The 14,313-nt window shown below is 44.8% G+C and overlaps 1 protein-coding gene across 1 annotated transcript; it reads right to left on the bottom strand.

The window, feature by feature from the left end:
* Positions 1-4,403: 4,403 nt before the first annotated feature.
* Positions 4,404-11,180, bottom strand: LOC127311489 (SPX domain-containing membrane protein OsI_21475). The gene is made up of 11 exons (XM_051341924.2): positions 10,988-11,180; positions 9,668-9,740; positions 9,223-9,343; positions 8,058-8,369; positions 7,796-7,900; positions 7,210-7,667; positions 6,382-6,683; positions 6,063-6,259; positions 5,272-5,462; positions 4,998-5,131; positions 4,404-4,923 (listed from the first exon to the last, which is right to left on the bottom strand). The coding sequence occupies exons 2-11, from the start codon at positions 9,718-9,720 to the stop codon at positions 4,685-4,687; spliced, it is 2,112 nt and encodes a 703-aa protein (XP_051197884.1). The 5' UTR covers positions 9,721-9,740; positions 10,988-11,180; the 3' UTR covers positions 4,404-4,684.
* Positions 11,181-14,313: the final 3,133 nt, after the last annotated feature.

Genomic DNA, 14,313 nt, shown 5'->3' with positions numbered 1-14,313 from the left:
CGCCGCCCCTGGTACTGCCGCCCAAGCCTCTGGTTCCCGTCGATACACCTAGTTCTCGCTTGAGAGGCGTCGTTCCTACCCATGGTTCCAGCCACCCTCGCCCGTGGTTCCTGGCGCCGTAGATGCGGCTGCCCGCCTGAGATCATCTCCGCCCCTAGTTCCCGCCGCCACCACTCCTAGCTTGGTACCCGCCTTCGTTGTGCTGCTAGTTGCAGAGACGATAGAGAGGAGAGGGGGATACGGGGAGGGTTTGCGCCATGTGGGGTGAGATTAAACCAATCTTTTTTTCACTCGACTTGGTGATGGTTAGGGAGGGTTTTCGCTAGATCCCACGTACCGATTCGGTGGAACCGGTGCATTTCGCATATTAGAGGTATATTCCATTTTATGGAACCACTTGGTTTCGTTCCTTCTCTGCAACGAATTCACTAGATTCTAGAACTAAACACACCCTAAGTTAATCGGATTGACGCAAGCTACTGACATTAGCAGTCCCCCCCCCCCCCCCCCCTATTACATAGTTAGTTCGCGGAGCGTGTACCCTGCACCGGCCACATGAGACTACCCACAATGAGAGTATCATAATAGTATCATGTATCTCATGCATGCAAAAAATTTGATGTGGCAGTGTAATTAAAGATGAGAAAGATGATTGTAATATCATAGGTAGATACCGTATCACAGCACGTAGTACTAGAAAATTTAATGTTAAATATACCTTGTACATAGATTTGCATTGAGATTCTACAAATCAATTAATATAAAAAGTCTATGATACTAGTACATAGTACCATGCATTGTAGATATAGTAACATGTAGTACTATCATACTCATGATACTTCTATATGGTACTATGCATTGTGACTAATATGATTACTTTACATGCTCATCTGGAGCGTGTGCCATGCACCACATGCTGAGACTTGAAGCATAGCTTCGTTTGACTCTTGGTTAGACGCACGCGAGGTCAGAGCATCCCCACTCGTTGGCGCTCCCCACGCCCAAATCCGGCGAAATTTTCGTCCGGATTGGATGAAGATTTGGCGTGGGGAGCGCCGAAGTTCCAGCCGTCCCCCCGGCAGGAAACCCCCAACCTCGACCATTTGACATATTTCAAACAAATTCAACATAAAATTTAACAAGTTCGGCAAACAAGAGGACGAAAATTGCTGAAACAAATTCGGCGATAACAGTACAATGTTTAACAAGTGCTGAAACAAATGAAGCACACAAATTTCACAATTTTTCAAACAAATTAAGACAGACTAGTTGGCGTCGGCGTTGGCGTTGCCTCGGAGCCTCCATATGTGCTCCACCAGATCATCTTGCAGCAGCTGGTGCATTGTAGAGTCTCGAATCTCCTGCCGCATAGCAATGAAGGCGGCCCATGATGGAGGCACCTGGTGATTAGGCTGTGCAAGAGGACCCTCTCTCTCATATGGTGCTTCTTGCTCAGCCAGAGGAACCGGATGCTTTCGCTCATCTTCAATAATCATGTTGTGTAGGCACACACAGCAGTTCATCACCTCCCACATCTGATCTTTGGACCAAGTCATAGCGGGGAACCGGACGACAGCAAATCTCTGCTGTAGGACACCAAATGCTCGCTCGACGTCTTTTCGGCAAGCTTCTTGTTTCTTGACAAACTCGCAAAGTTTGGGGGTGCTAGGGTTGGAGATCGTCTTCACAAATGTTGCCCACTTTGGATAGATACCGTCTGCAAGGTAGTATCCTTTGTTGTAGTGCCGACCATTGATCACATAGTCCACCGGGGGAGCATGACCCTCAACAAGCTTGGAAAAGACCGGGGAGCAGTTTAGGACGTTGATGTCATTGTTGGATCCAGGCATACCAAAGAAAGAGTGCCAAATCCAAAGATCATGGGTAGCCACTGCTTCAAGTATCACAAGGCAGCCTTTTTGTGACCCTTGTACATTCCCTGCCACGCAAACGGACAGTTCTTCCATTGCCAATGCATGCAGTCAATGCTTCCAAGCATCCCTGGAAAACCTCTAGCTTCATTTGTTGCAAGGATCCTCTGAGTGTCTTCGACAGTGGGTGATCTCAAGTAATAGTCCCCGAACACTGCTATGACGGCCCTGCAGAACCGGTAGAAACAATCAAGGGCGGTGGACTCCACCATCCGAAGATAGTCATCTGCAGTATCACCGGGAGCTCCATACGCCAGCATCCTCATAGCCACTGTGCACTTCTGCAGTGACGAAAATCCAACCAAACCAGTGCAATCCGCCTTGCATGTGAAGTCGTGATCAAAGTGGCGGATGGCATACACAATTTGCGAAATAGCTTCTGCTCATCCCGAAACGACGCCGGAACACCGACTCACCGTGCAATGGATTGTCGGCGAAGTAGTCGGCGTACAACATGCAGTAGCCCTCCATTCGCTGTCTCGGCTTGCACTTCCGGCGACCTCGTGCCGACCCACCACGCCGACGAGGTGCCAGTCCGGCGTACATGCTTGCCAAGCAACCAAGGATCATCATGTGCTCGTCGTCTTGGGCGGCTGCTGCCATCTCTTCTTGCATAAGCTCGATGAACATCTGCTCCTCCTCTTCGTCCGAGTCCATGGCCGGCGAGGCAAATGGAGGAACACCTGACGGGCGTGGTCGAGGCAACCCGAGCCGCGAGCGACGACGAGCAAGCAGGCCGGAAAACAGGCCGCCGGAAGAGCAGCCAGATAGGCCGTCGTCCAAACACGGCGGAATATAGGCAGGTGGGGAAGGAGTGGCGGCGCAATCTGGGCAACAAGCCGGCGGGGTGGTTCCGGCGGCGAGAGAGATACGAGGGGTGGGGGAGATTTTGAGCGATGTGGCGGTGGGGTTCGTGCGTCGAGTCACCGACAGATCGGGCCCTTCCCCGCTTTTCACTCGTCCGGAGTCCCCGAGCGCTCCCCGGGGGGCCGGGGGGGGGCGTGGGATCGCCGGATGAATTTAGGCCCAAATCCGGACGAAAACGAGGAACCGGGGGCGCGACTGGGCCGAATTACGCCGTCCGGATGGAAAAAACGCTCGCCGGGGGCCTCCTCGGGGGGACGAGTGGAGATGCTCTCAGCACCAAGCTAGCTGCATATGCTTGAGTAGTTAATTGTGGAGCATGCAGCATGCACTGGAACAGGGCTCCGGCCACGCACGTCAGGATGCCCCGTGCCATTCAGATAGCAGTAACTATAGCTGGAATCACGTGGATCCATGCTGGGAGCATCCAAATCAAAACATATTGTCAGCATTGTATATACATTGGTGAAATATAAGCCTTTGGATCGCTCACACTGGCTCAAATATTGATTCCGGCCTTGATAAGCTACGGAGCACATGCGCCAGATATATGGGTATCTCAATTTCAAGAGTTTAATTAGCTGAGTCGGACAAGGGAAGCCTCGTTTGACTTCCAGTTAGTACCAGCGGCAAGCAAGCTGCTAGCTTTTGCTTTTCTAAGTTAATCAATCTTCAAAATTGGTCTGTCTCCCTCGATTTCAAGTTTGTGCGCACAACATCAATGCAAGCGCATGCATGCATGATCACTTTAAATTTGTTCAACTTTGTTGATATGCAACTTGGTTGATATTTCTGGGTGAGTGCTCCATAGCATAGTATGCTCCACATCAACAAAGTTGAACAAGTTTAATTCATGTTACTTCCTCCGACTCTAAATCCTATTTAGGTAAAATTTAGATAAAATCTGTCAAGATTTTTATTAGACATGTGACAACCGGAAACTCAAAACTGATCACGGATGCACCCACTATGTATAAAACATATTTCAAAAAGTAAAAAAAAAAATCCATATTACTTCCTCCGACTCTAAATACTAGGTAAATTTTAGATAAAACCTATGGAGATTTTTATTAAACATGTGGCAACGGGAAACTCAAAACTGATCTCGGATGCATATGCATCCGGTATGTACAAAACATATTTTAAAAATTTAGGAAGAAAATTTTGCATGTAGAGGAACATGTTTTATATGCGCATGTACAGGGCACTAAACATGTCAGATTATTGTTGAAACAACTTTGCTAGCATGTAACATATCAAGATACACACGAGATATTTTTTGTTTTTATTTAACATTTTAAAATATGTTTAAATGCATTTTGAATAAAGGGTGCATATGTACCCAGGAGCACAAACAACCTGTCCACCCTGCTTCGCTGGGTTATCCACGAAAACTGAAAACTGGCAATTATTTTGCAGTTTTTGCAATCTATGCTAGAGTTGCTGTAAGGGATGCTAGTGCGGGTGTACACACTTACCGCTAATCAACTGCGGGTACGTGCAGAAATTATGCGGCCCCGCATCATGTCCCACTTACAGCCTGATGCAGCATCTCAAGTTTCGAGCTCATGGCTTGATAAAGAATGGGTAGGCGAGTTTATGGCCAAATTAAAGAAATGTTTGCTACTCCCTTATATCCAAATTACTTGTCACAGTCAAAGAAAGACAGATTTTAGGCAATATTTTACCTAAATCTGGAACAAGACATTTTGCCTAAATCTGTGGTAAATAATTTTGATCGGAGGAAGTAACTGATTTGCTTGTCAACACAGATCAAAACCAATCAAAATTTTGTGGGAGGCTGCCCCAGAACAACATACACAACAACCTCTTAAGGCAAACTCAGAATCACTAGTCTAGCAGTGGCCAGCTAGATTTCAGAAATCAGATCAGAAGAGGGAGTTGTAGGTCAAGAAGGTGCATGCAATCGACACAGCGCAGATCACCAGCGAGGGCAACAGGGTGACATTGAGGAGGCTCCCGATGCCCAGGTATCCTGCTGCGGTGATGGTGCAGTCAGCAACCACCCTCGCCAGGGTCCCAGCCTCCGTTGAGAGGAGACCGCCGTTGTAGGTTCCACGGGAGAGGCGTGATGACATCACACTCGAAAGGAGGGAGAGGTTGACACCTGCATTCGGCAATAAGATTCTTAGACACTCGTCTCCATACAAGATTGGCTAGGATGTCGCATGGATTTGTTACCTTCAAGAACTTCAGCAGACACAAATGTAATGAGAGCTGAAATGACATACTGGACGACAGAGTATGTACTCGTGACTTTGAAGCTGAAAATAATGCCTACGAGCAGCATAATTTGAGAAGCCATCAAGAGTTGCCTGTCGAAACATAAATAAGCTTGGTAAGGAAGTCTATATCTGCAACTTTGTTGGCACAGGAGGCAAAAAGAACCTTGGTCCTTATGGGCTTATGGTAACACAAAAAATAACAAGGCTTCAGAAACATAAGATTCACAAACCTGTCCTCAAACATGTTGCTGATGTATGTCCCAACAACGGCGTTAATAGGCAGTACTGTCAAGCCAAGAATCGCCAGAAATATTGCCACTGCGCTTGTATTCCATTTGAAGTAGTGACTGGTAATAACGCTCGACTCAGAAAGCAAAATCTCCATTGCGTATTTGAGCATGAAGTATATCAACAACTGGACCTATATGAGCAAAGTACAATAGGTGAACAAGTGCACAAAATGAAAGAAATGATTTTCCAGAAAACTTAAAAATCAGCACAGCAATGGTTCCAGGCCTTGCTTGGATGAGGTAAATTAGCGTGAAATAATAAATTGGAGACATTCACTCTACATCACATCTGCACGATGGTGTTCAAATCCGAAAACCTTGTTGTACAGCTAAATTAAGGGCTTGAGGAAACCACATAGGTATTTTATTCCAATCTACCATCCTGCTGTATTTCGTTTTTTTTTTGGGAAAAAAACACACTTCTTAACTTAAAATTTATTCCATGTCCTTCTGAAAATAGCAGAGGCAACTGGCATTAATCAAAACCACCTACCATAAAGCCCACTAAGATATTACAACAGAAAGCTAGCGCTGCACTTCCTCTGTTATTTGTTAAAGCATACGAGGAAGAAATAAACCCACCTGAAGGTCATCTTGAAAAGTAAATACTAGATAAACTGAAACTATATACAACCTACTTCCAGCACTTCACCATCCTATCCCAACAAATTCTAACCAGGCAGGTAGAAAAGACAAAGAAGCAACCTATGGATAGTTTAGCAGGAACATACCTTTACTGATGGAGTGAGCAATCTGTATGCTGAACCAATCGAAGTTGCAGGTTTCCGAGAATCTTGCGCACATTCTTCACTATCGTCTTCTTCATCATCATCATCATCATCTTCTTCTTCATTTTCTTTAGTCTCAGAATTTCCAAGCAATGGCTGTGCAAGTCCATTTTCAACCTGCTCGATATCCACTCGTTGTCCTGCAATCATAATGACCACCCAAGTTAAATCAAGAGAATATACGAGAGAATTTCCATTACAAATTTATAATACACGATCTAGGTGGTAATGAAGGCAGGAACACACTAGATATTGGACTTACCGGGAGCAGTATTTTGTTGGGTATCATAGACCTCATCAGCACGATTTGGTTCCTTAAAAGAGATACATAGCCAAACTAAGTACAGTAGCCATGCAACTGCCATCAACCAACCAGGTAGAGTTGACTGACTGAATGTAACCATGTAAATCTTGAATCTCCACTGAAGTAAACCAGCCAGCGCTGGCCCACAAGCCATGCCAAGTGCACTTGCACTTACAAACCCTGCTGAAGCTTGCATGCGTATCCTTGCAGGGACACAATCACTAATGTACCGACGGTTGACAGCTCTTGCAGAACCAAACCTGCATAACAATAATCACATTTTCACTGAACATGAAACATAAAAGTGCTAAAATTAAAGTTAACTGGCACAGGGAGTTCGGAATAACGGAAGGTCACAGAAATCGCTTAACTACTGGAAAATTCAATCGCTTTAATAGCATAAATATTCTATGAATACAATGATATGAGAACTTTGCAATTGTATCATTGCATGTGAATGCTCAACCATATGTATATCTCCTACATACCTAAATGATCTGACATATTCACATTTCCCAATTGTACGGAACTGTATCATATCAATAATATTTAGAAAGGAAAAGATACTTGCTACAGAAGATCTTCCTACTATGGACTCAACCAACAATATGACAGGTTATTATTAATGATATGGCATAGTTCTCTGATAGGAAAATGTTTTGATCTTCCTAAAAAATATAGAGCAGACAACAATATAAACTTAAGCAAAAAAAAAGGCAGGTAATTACCATACATCTAAAATAAATTACGATAAGAGAACAAATGCCTCCATGTATAGGTACTTACCCACAGAGTAGGCGGCCAATGATAAGGACTGTCAGGGAGTTCATATCGTAAGCCATTGCATAGCAAACATTCCCCAAGAAAAGAACAATACTGCTGAACACAAGTGGTCTAAAATATGACTTGTTGGACCATGCACTGAAGTACACTGAGGAGAATACTTGTGCAACAGCCATTGAACCAATAACAACACCACAAACAGTAGAAGCAGCACCAAGGCTCACTGAGTAATCATCTGCAGTTGGCACAATGATGTATGTGTTGACCATGTACAGAAATGTGTTCACCAAATTCAACATAAGAGATATGAAATGATATTTCTGGTCTTCTATTTCTTCCTCTCCTGCGGTACTAGGAGACTCCTCATGCGCAATTAGGGCATGTTGTCCCAAAAACCGCAGAAAATTAGTTGAGCGCGTTAACTTATCCACTGATGAGTTTATCATATCAATGATGGGGTCCTACAATCAATAAAGAATGGCTCACTCAGAAAAAAACTCTATTTCTTTAAGCATAGTGAAAACTTTAAGGGTCAGAAGAAAAATACTATCACTTTAGCATAAGGAAAGTGACGAAGAAAACAGCAAACCTTAAGAGCAGTAGTTGGTTGGTCATAAATAGATAGATAACTTCCTTGGCGCTCCTGAAGGTCAACAAGGTTACGTGACAAGGCTCCTACAACAGCTCCTACACCCTGGTTGATAATAGATTGTAAGATAAAATGATGTTCCAAGCTTAGAGGGATTGGAAAGCAAGATAACAGGTTAGAAACAAATACCGTATACAAAATGGAAATAAGGTGTATAACAGATGAACTGAATGACAATTAAATTCTGGAGACAGTACATTACCACGTGCTTAAAGACCTGCTGCAGCTGAGAGTACGGGTGATTTGATCTACTTGACACATAGTAATCAGTAAATCTGTAACTGAAGCGCTTATCAAACTTCTTCAAAATTTTCCTAATGCCAGTTGCATTCAGATCGACAAATTTAAGAAGTTTGATAAGGTCCAGACCAACTTCTCTATAAGCTTCTCGCAAATCAGCAATACCCGATATATCTGGCTGTTCTGCCAGTATCGCCCTTTGTTTTCCTAGCTTTTCTATCCTGCTTGCCAGCATTCCTTGTTGCTCCAACAGAAATAGGACAATCTTCTCAATCTGAATTAATAGAAAAAAAAACCATCGGGAAAAACTTAGATTTCAGAGGGAACAATTTCATGAAACTAGTAAGTGATGTCAGAGATGAAAAAAATTATGGTGATAACACCAGGGCAAAAGGTATTTTTTCATGAAAGAGTGGGAACGGTTTAGTTCTTTTCTTTCAAGTTTTAACAAAAAAGATGTCTAATAAAAGAAGTATTCAAGATCTGAAGGTGAATAACTTAAGTTGACTTATAATTACTTTATCTATGGTGACGTGGCTTAGTGAGATTAGGAGTGAATTTTGGAGTGAAGGAAGATATCTCACATCAATATATTTTCAAGAAACATACCAGATAAATTAGCACGGACTAACAACTCTGGGGTGCTATAGAGCATGGATTACAGAAAGAAAGCGTCAATTCCACAAAAAAAAAACAAAGAACAACTTATGCAATAGGTCAATAACAAGAAAGGTGCAATTCGTAAGTTCTTAATAGTGTGCCCTAGCATAATGTCAGATATGTACAAGTTTTTTATGAGCCATTTACATAGATGGCATGGCATTGCCAAACATACAACAGGAAAGCCCAGACCTATGAGCTCCTTCGGCAACTAAGGTCATATGTGGATAATTTTGCACATGCATGGTCAACCATAGATGATGCAACAGACAAATATCTACACACATGGTGGTATCATGTTGAGGCTGTGGGGTAGTTAGGTCATGATATACTAAATGCAGTGCAATTTTGTAAGTAATACTAATAATTATTATTGACGCCACAAGGTTGCCACTGGCAGTGGACTATGCACACAACAGAGGAACAAAATTCTGTACTCGGCATGGAGATTTATCTGTTAACATTACCTGATCATCAAGCATCTTCGAGAAATCCTTGAGAACCCGGCGGCGGTCTTTCTCACCCTGTTGGAGCTGCTGTCCGTATTGTTTAACTTTCTTCTTCATGAGCTTGTAGTTTATATAGTAGCTGCAAACATCGACATAAGCAAAACGCAAGCTAAAAGATTGGGTTCTGAGGACATACATAAACAATCTTTGACACAAGTAGATGGGCATAGCTCAATGGTGTGTTGTATGATAGTAAAGAATAAGACCATGATATGTGATTAAAGACAAATCAAAAGGTTCCATAATTCCAATGTTTGATTATCTGCTTGTTCAGTAAACCTGATAAGAAATCTAGATAACTTTCCGCAGATACAGTTCACATGAACTGCTATATGAACGAATACTTCAGAGAACTCATTGGCACAGATCGATTCAAAGCAGAAAAAGGAACCCTGGACCATACCCTCTCCACTCTGGAACTTGGTCGGCCGTCAACTTTTTCCCAAAGTTAACCATCTTGACTTGAATAAGTTAACCTGCCAGGAAATAGAAAGATGTGTGAGTAACATAACTAGAATGTCAGACTATACTGTAATCGCTGAGATGCAGGTGCAATAAAATGCAAGAAGTTATTAAGGCACCACTCTGCTTCGTACATCTCAGCACTCTGTGCAGTCATACTGAGCAGATGCATCATGTAGGAGATGGTCTTGGAAAACTCGGAACGGGTGTAGAAATTTTAAGTTGGACAAACAGCAAACTTAGTGAGGTGATGAACGAATGTACAGCCTAGGATTGGAAATCGCCACCCGACAGGCTCCTCGAAACTCCGTGTCCTAACACAAAACTACTCCGGTTCTTGCTATCAACGAGGCAGTTACAGTCAGAACTTAATTCTCCGGTCCTTTTCCACATGCCTAACATGCGTAACCAATCATAGAAGGATAACCAACATGTCACAGTCTTAGAAACCACTATAAAAAGACAAGTAGGCGCAAGCGTCCACTGCCACTTACAAGAGCACGTTTATTTCAGTCAATCGTGGAATTGATCAACGAACTGTCTTTTCCCAGCAATTTGAAACGCAGCATGTGGAGGTAACAGTAAGCAGAGCTACAATTACTAATCCTGGGAAACCAATTGGGCACGATTGTTGAGGAGCCGCAAGGAGAATGTTATTAGTGTTTGGTTGCGAGGGTCAAAAGCTCTGTAGTACAGCCCGACCCACTCCACACCACATGGCCTCAACTTTAACCTCGCTGGAACAAGAATAATTCAAGCAGAAACAAGAAAGACTCAAGTAAAACCAAACGCTCGTGGCTACTACCGAAAACTGGAATCAAGCGTCCGCTGAGCTCACAGAGAAGACAAAGTCTGCCCCGGATTAATTACGCCTAGAAACCTGGAAAGGCCTCCACATGAACCTTAAGCAATCGCAGCGTCTCGAAAGGGGAAGAAGAAAAAGGAAGGGATTCAAGCTTGGTAGGGCGGAAACAAAACCACACTCCGTACCTTTTCAATCAGTCAGCATCGTGAAAGCCTAGTCAGGTTTTTCCTTAGAGGCCCCAATTTGAAGGCCCAAAAAAGCACTCAATCCCTGGACTCTATCTCTATCTCTCTCTCGCCCCACCCCACATAATCAATCCCAGCAGGCGACTATCGGTTTCCGGTGCAGAATTCCGCCGGCGACGAGAGGACCAGGGAACCAATCCATTGGTCCCGAAACCGGACTAAGCGAAGGAGGGGAAAGGAGTGAGAGATGAGGGGCGAGGAGTGGATTTACCTGGCGATGGAGCGTGGGCAGATCGGATCGGCGGTGGGCGGGAAGGGAGGAGGGACGCGCGGCGGAAGGCGCGAGCGAGTATATGTTTATAGGCTGGGCAGAGAGGGAGGGGGCAGCCGCCGCCGCGAGGCGAGGCTAGGCAAGGCGAGCGGCGGTGGGTGGGCGCCTGTCGTCTCTCGACTCGACTGTGTGTTTAACTTTCCAAGAGATGGCTCTCTGATTAGGGTATCTCCAATGAGGACCGTTTGCGTCCGTCGAGCTGAAAAATGCGTCTGGTATCACCTCCAACGGGACGATGCAAAGTGATCGTGCCGTCCGCGGCAACGTAAACCTACCTCGAGCTCCGATGAGTAGTTCGACGACGACGACAGCACGGACGACCTCCTCGATCCGGTCAGGGACGCCAAGGCCCTGGCTGAAGCGGAGAAGAAAGCAGAGGAGGAGCGGGCGGCCCATGCGGCGTTCGACGCCGAGATGGAACGTCGCGGAGCGGCGGCGGCCGCAGCCGTAGAGGACGACTCCGACTCCGACATCTCATGGTCTTCCGATAACCCTGGTGCGCCAGGAGGAGAAGGCGGCGGAGAGGCTATAGTCGAGTCCTTCGAGACCCTCAAGGACGACGCCGCCGACGCGAGGCTGCGGCAGTGCCTGCTAGAGGACGCGGCGGCGCACCGAGCCCTAGCGGCCGCACGTGAGACGGTAGAGAAGCAGACGAGAGAGCGACGCAACGACGAGGCCGGCCCATCAGAAAGCAAATAGTCTAGACTTCTAAAAATCGGTCGTCCCGCTGGGAGCAAACACAGACGCAAACGAACGCGCAGACAAAATATATCCACAAGCGACGGAAACGGACGATCGCGATCACTTTTGAGCGTCCAATATGTGTCAGATGCGCTATGCAGGTCCCGATCCCCGAGGTGTATGATGCGAAAATGGGCTCGCCGTCGTCCTTCCGCGGCCAGGTGCGGAAAGCAAAGCAAATCCGTCCGCCCGCTTTTTGTGCGTTGCGGTGCTTTACTTTTGTTAATCCGTCCGCCCGCCACGCGGCACGCCGTCCGCCACGTTCCGTTGCGGCGGTAGGCACCGGATCAGATCGGACTGTGGGTGGTATGATCTGCCCCTGCGCGGCAAACCCCTTCGGATTGTCAGCAATGGCAAATACTGCCCAACCCTTATCTTTTTTTTTTTTAACAATGCCCAACCCTTATCGAGGACAGTTGTGCCGTTCACCGTTTTAGTTTTGATGTTACACCTACATCAAGCCGTCCGCTGATAAGTAAATACGTCTATAAAATAGGAGACCATTTATTTCTCTCTTATCTTTTAGGCTGTTCATTCTATCATATAGTAGTATCATACATACGATACTTGTCTATGATACTATCTCTATAGTGGATGGTACTATAGAGTAGTATCATAACTTTTTAAATTTATTGTTTTGTAGAATCTCAACACAAATACGTGTACGAAATCTATTTAGCATTAACTTTTCTCGCAACGTGTGTTACGATACAGAACCTCCTATGGTACTCTAATCATATCTCTCATCTTTAATTAGATACCACATGAGCATTTTTTGAAGCCTAGGATGCATGAGGCTGGCCATAGTGGGTAGTATCATATAGTAGCATCATGTATATGATACTTTTGTATGATACTAGATCCATAATGCATAGTATCATAGACTAGTATCATAGTTTTGCTATATTAATTGATTTGTAGTATGCCAATACAAATTTGTGTACAAGATTTATTTGGTACTAACTTTTCTCGTGATGTGCGCTATGATACAGTATCTACCTATGATATTCTAATCTCCTCTCTCACCCATAATTACCTGCCATATCAGCATTTTTGGTGGGGCTAGAATGCATGATACTAGCTAAGATACTAGCACTATGGCTAGCTCGATAGTACCTAAGATACTAGCATTATGGGCAGCCTTATGAGTTTTCAATCTATTAATCGAAAGAGAAAAATAATGATTGGTGATTGAGGTGGAAAAGACTCGCAGTCGCAGTCTGCTCGATCGCTATGCCCCACCAGTCAGGCATCGGTTGGCCGCCATGATTTGTACTACAGTACTCAAAGTCAAATACAGTAGCACTCATGATGTTTGGACAAACTAGAGCGACCATCACAGATCTCGTTTCCCCTCTCGTTCCACGCAAGCTTACAAATGCACCCAACTTGCCGACGGGGACAGCAAGGCGGCGACGTGCGTAGCTACCTAGTCTGCAGGTACAGTATATTAGGCTAAGATTGGCGACGGTGATGTGCTGAGAATTCAGAAATGCACGCAGGAGGGAATCGCAACAACCGCCTATCTATGGATTATGTAAAATTGAGGGCTTAAAACATTTTCCCCGTATTGAGATCCAAGCTCTCTTTTTTTCTGTAAGATGCAACTTCTACGTACGGCATCATGTGCGTTGTGAAATGGAGGAGAGATGTTAGCATAAACTTACCGCTTTTGTATATAAATGTACTAAATGATACCGCTTTACATTTTGGCAACCACCACTTCACGGCTAATTTTTGTTATTCACGCAAATGATCGTTTGCTCAGATTGATACCAAAATTGGCAGATAGGACGTCGGTAGTCGAGGCGGCAGAAACAAGAGCAATTCCCTAGGTCCCACATGTCATCGCAATTAAACAACCACTAATTATCTAAAAAAAAAATTCCAACTCTCAATTCCCACCCGACCCCTGTACGCATGTTCGGTTGAATGTCAGTAGCCCTATCGTGAGGACCGCTAGTGTGCGTTGCAGAATGGCACAACAACTCAGTGGTGAGCAGGGCGATGCATAGCCGACAACAATGCTTATGCATGGGTACGGGCGAGCAGGGCGCTGCATAACCGACAACAATGCTTAGGCATGGGTATGAGCGGCGGCGAGCAGGTGTGCACAACATGTTTGACTGTGAGGAGCATGTCCAGAACATGACACCGTGGCAAGCTCAGCTCGAGGAAGCTGGGCTCCCATGGGTGGTGCCGGAGCTGCATCCATGGCCGCCCTTACTACAGTAGACGAATGCCAAGACATAGGAGGAAGACGAAAACCCCATGAAATTGCTTTTTAAGATAATTATTGTTTAATTCCACTAATGTGTGGGACCCAACCAGTTGTTGCTCCATTTTTTTTTGGAAACCATATTTCTACCACTTCAGCGTTGATAAATGAATACCATGGTTTCGGTGTTAATTCGCGAGTAAACAGTTATTTGCACAAATTATTAAAAAAAAAGTCATGAAGTAGTAGATTTTGGTTACCAAAATGTAAAATGATATAATTTACTCCGTAGTAAGTTTCGGCTACA

The sequence above is a fragment of the Lolium perenne genome, chromosome 7 (assembly GCF_019359855.2).
Source record: "Lolium perenne isolate Kyuss_39 chromosome 7, Kyuss_2.0, whole genome shotgun sequence".
Lineage (NCBI taxonomy): Eukaryota > Viridiplantae > Streptophyta > Magnoliopsida > Poales > Poaceae > Lolium > Lolium perenne.
This window is presented reverse-complemented; position numbering and strand designations above follow the sequence as displayed.

Excerpts from the sequence above, each read along its gene's own strand:
- LOC127311489 (XM_051341924.2), bottom strand. The coding sequence starts at position 9,720 with ATGGTTAACTTTGGGAAAAAGTTGACGGCCGACCAAGTTCCAGAGTGG. Across the intron at positions 7,901-8,057 it reads AGCAGGTCTTTAAGCACGTG|GGTGTAGGAGCTGTTGTAGG; the intron begins GTAATGTACTGT and ends ATTATCAACCAG. Across the intron at positions 6,684-7,209 it reads ATTGGCCGCCTACTCTGTGG|GTTTGGTTCTGCAAGAGCTG; the intron begins GTAAGTACCTAT and ends ATTGTTATGCAG.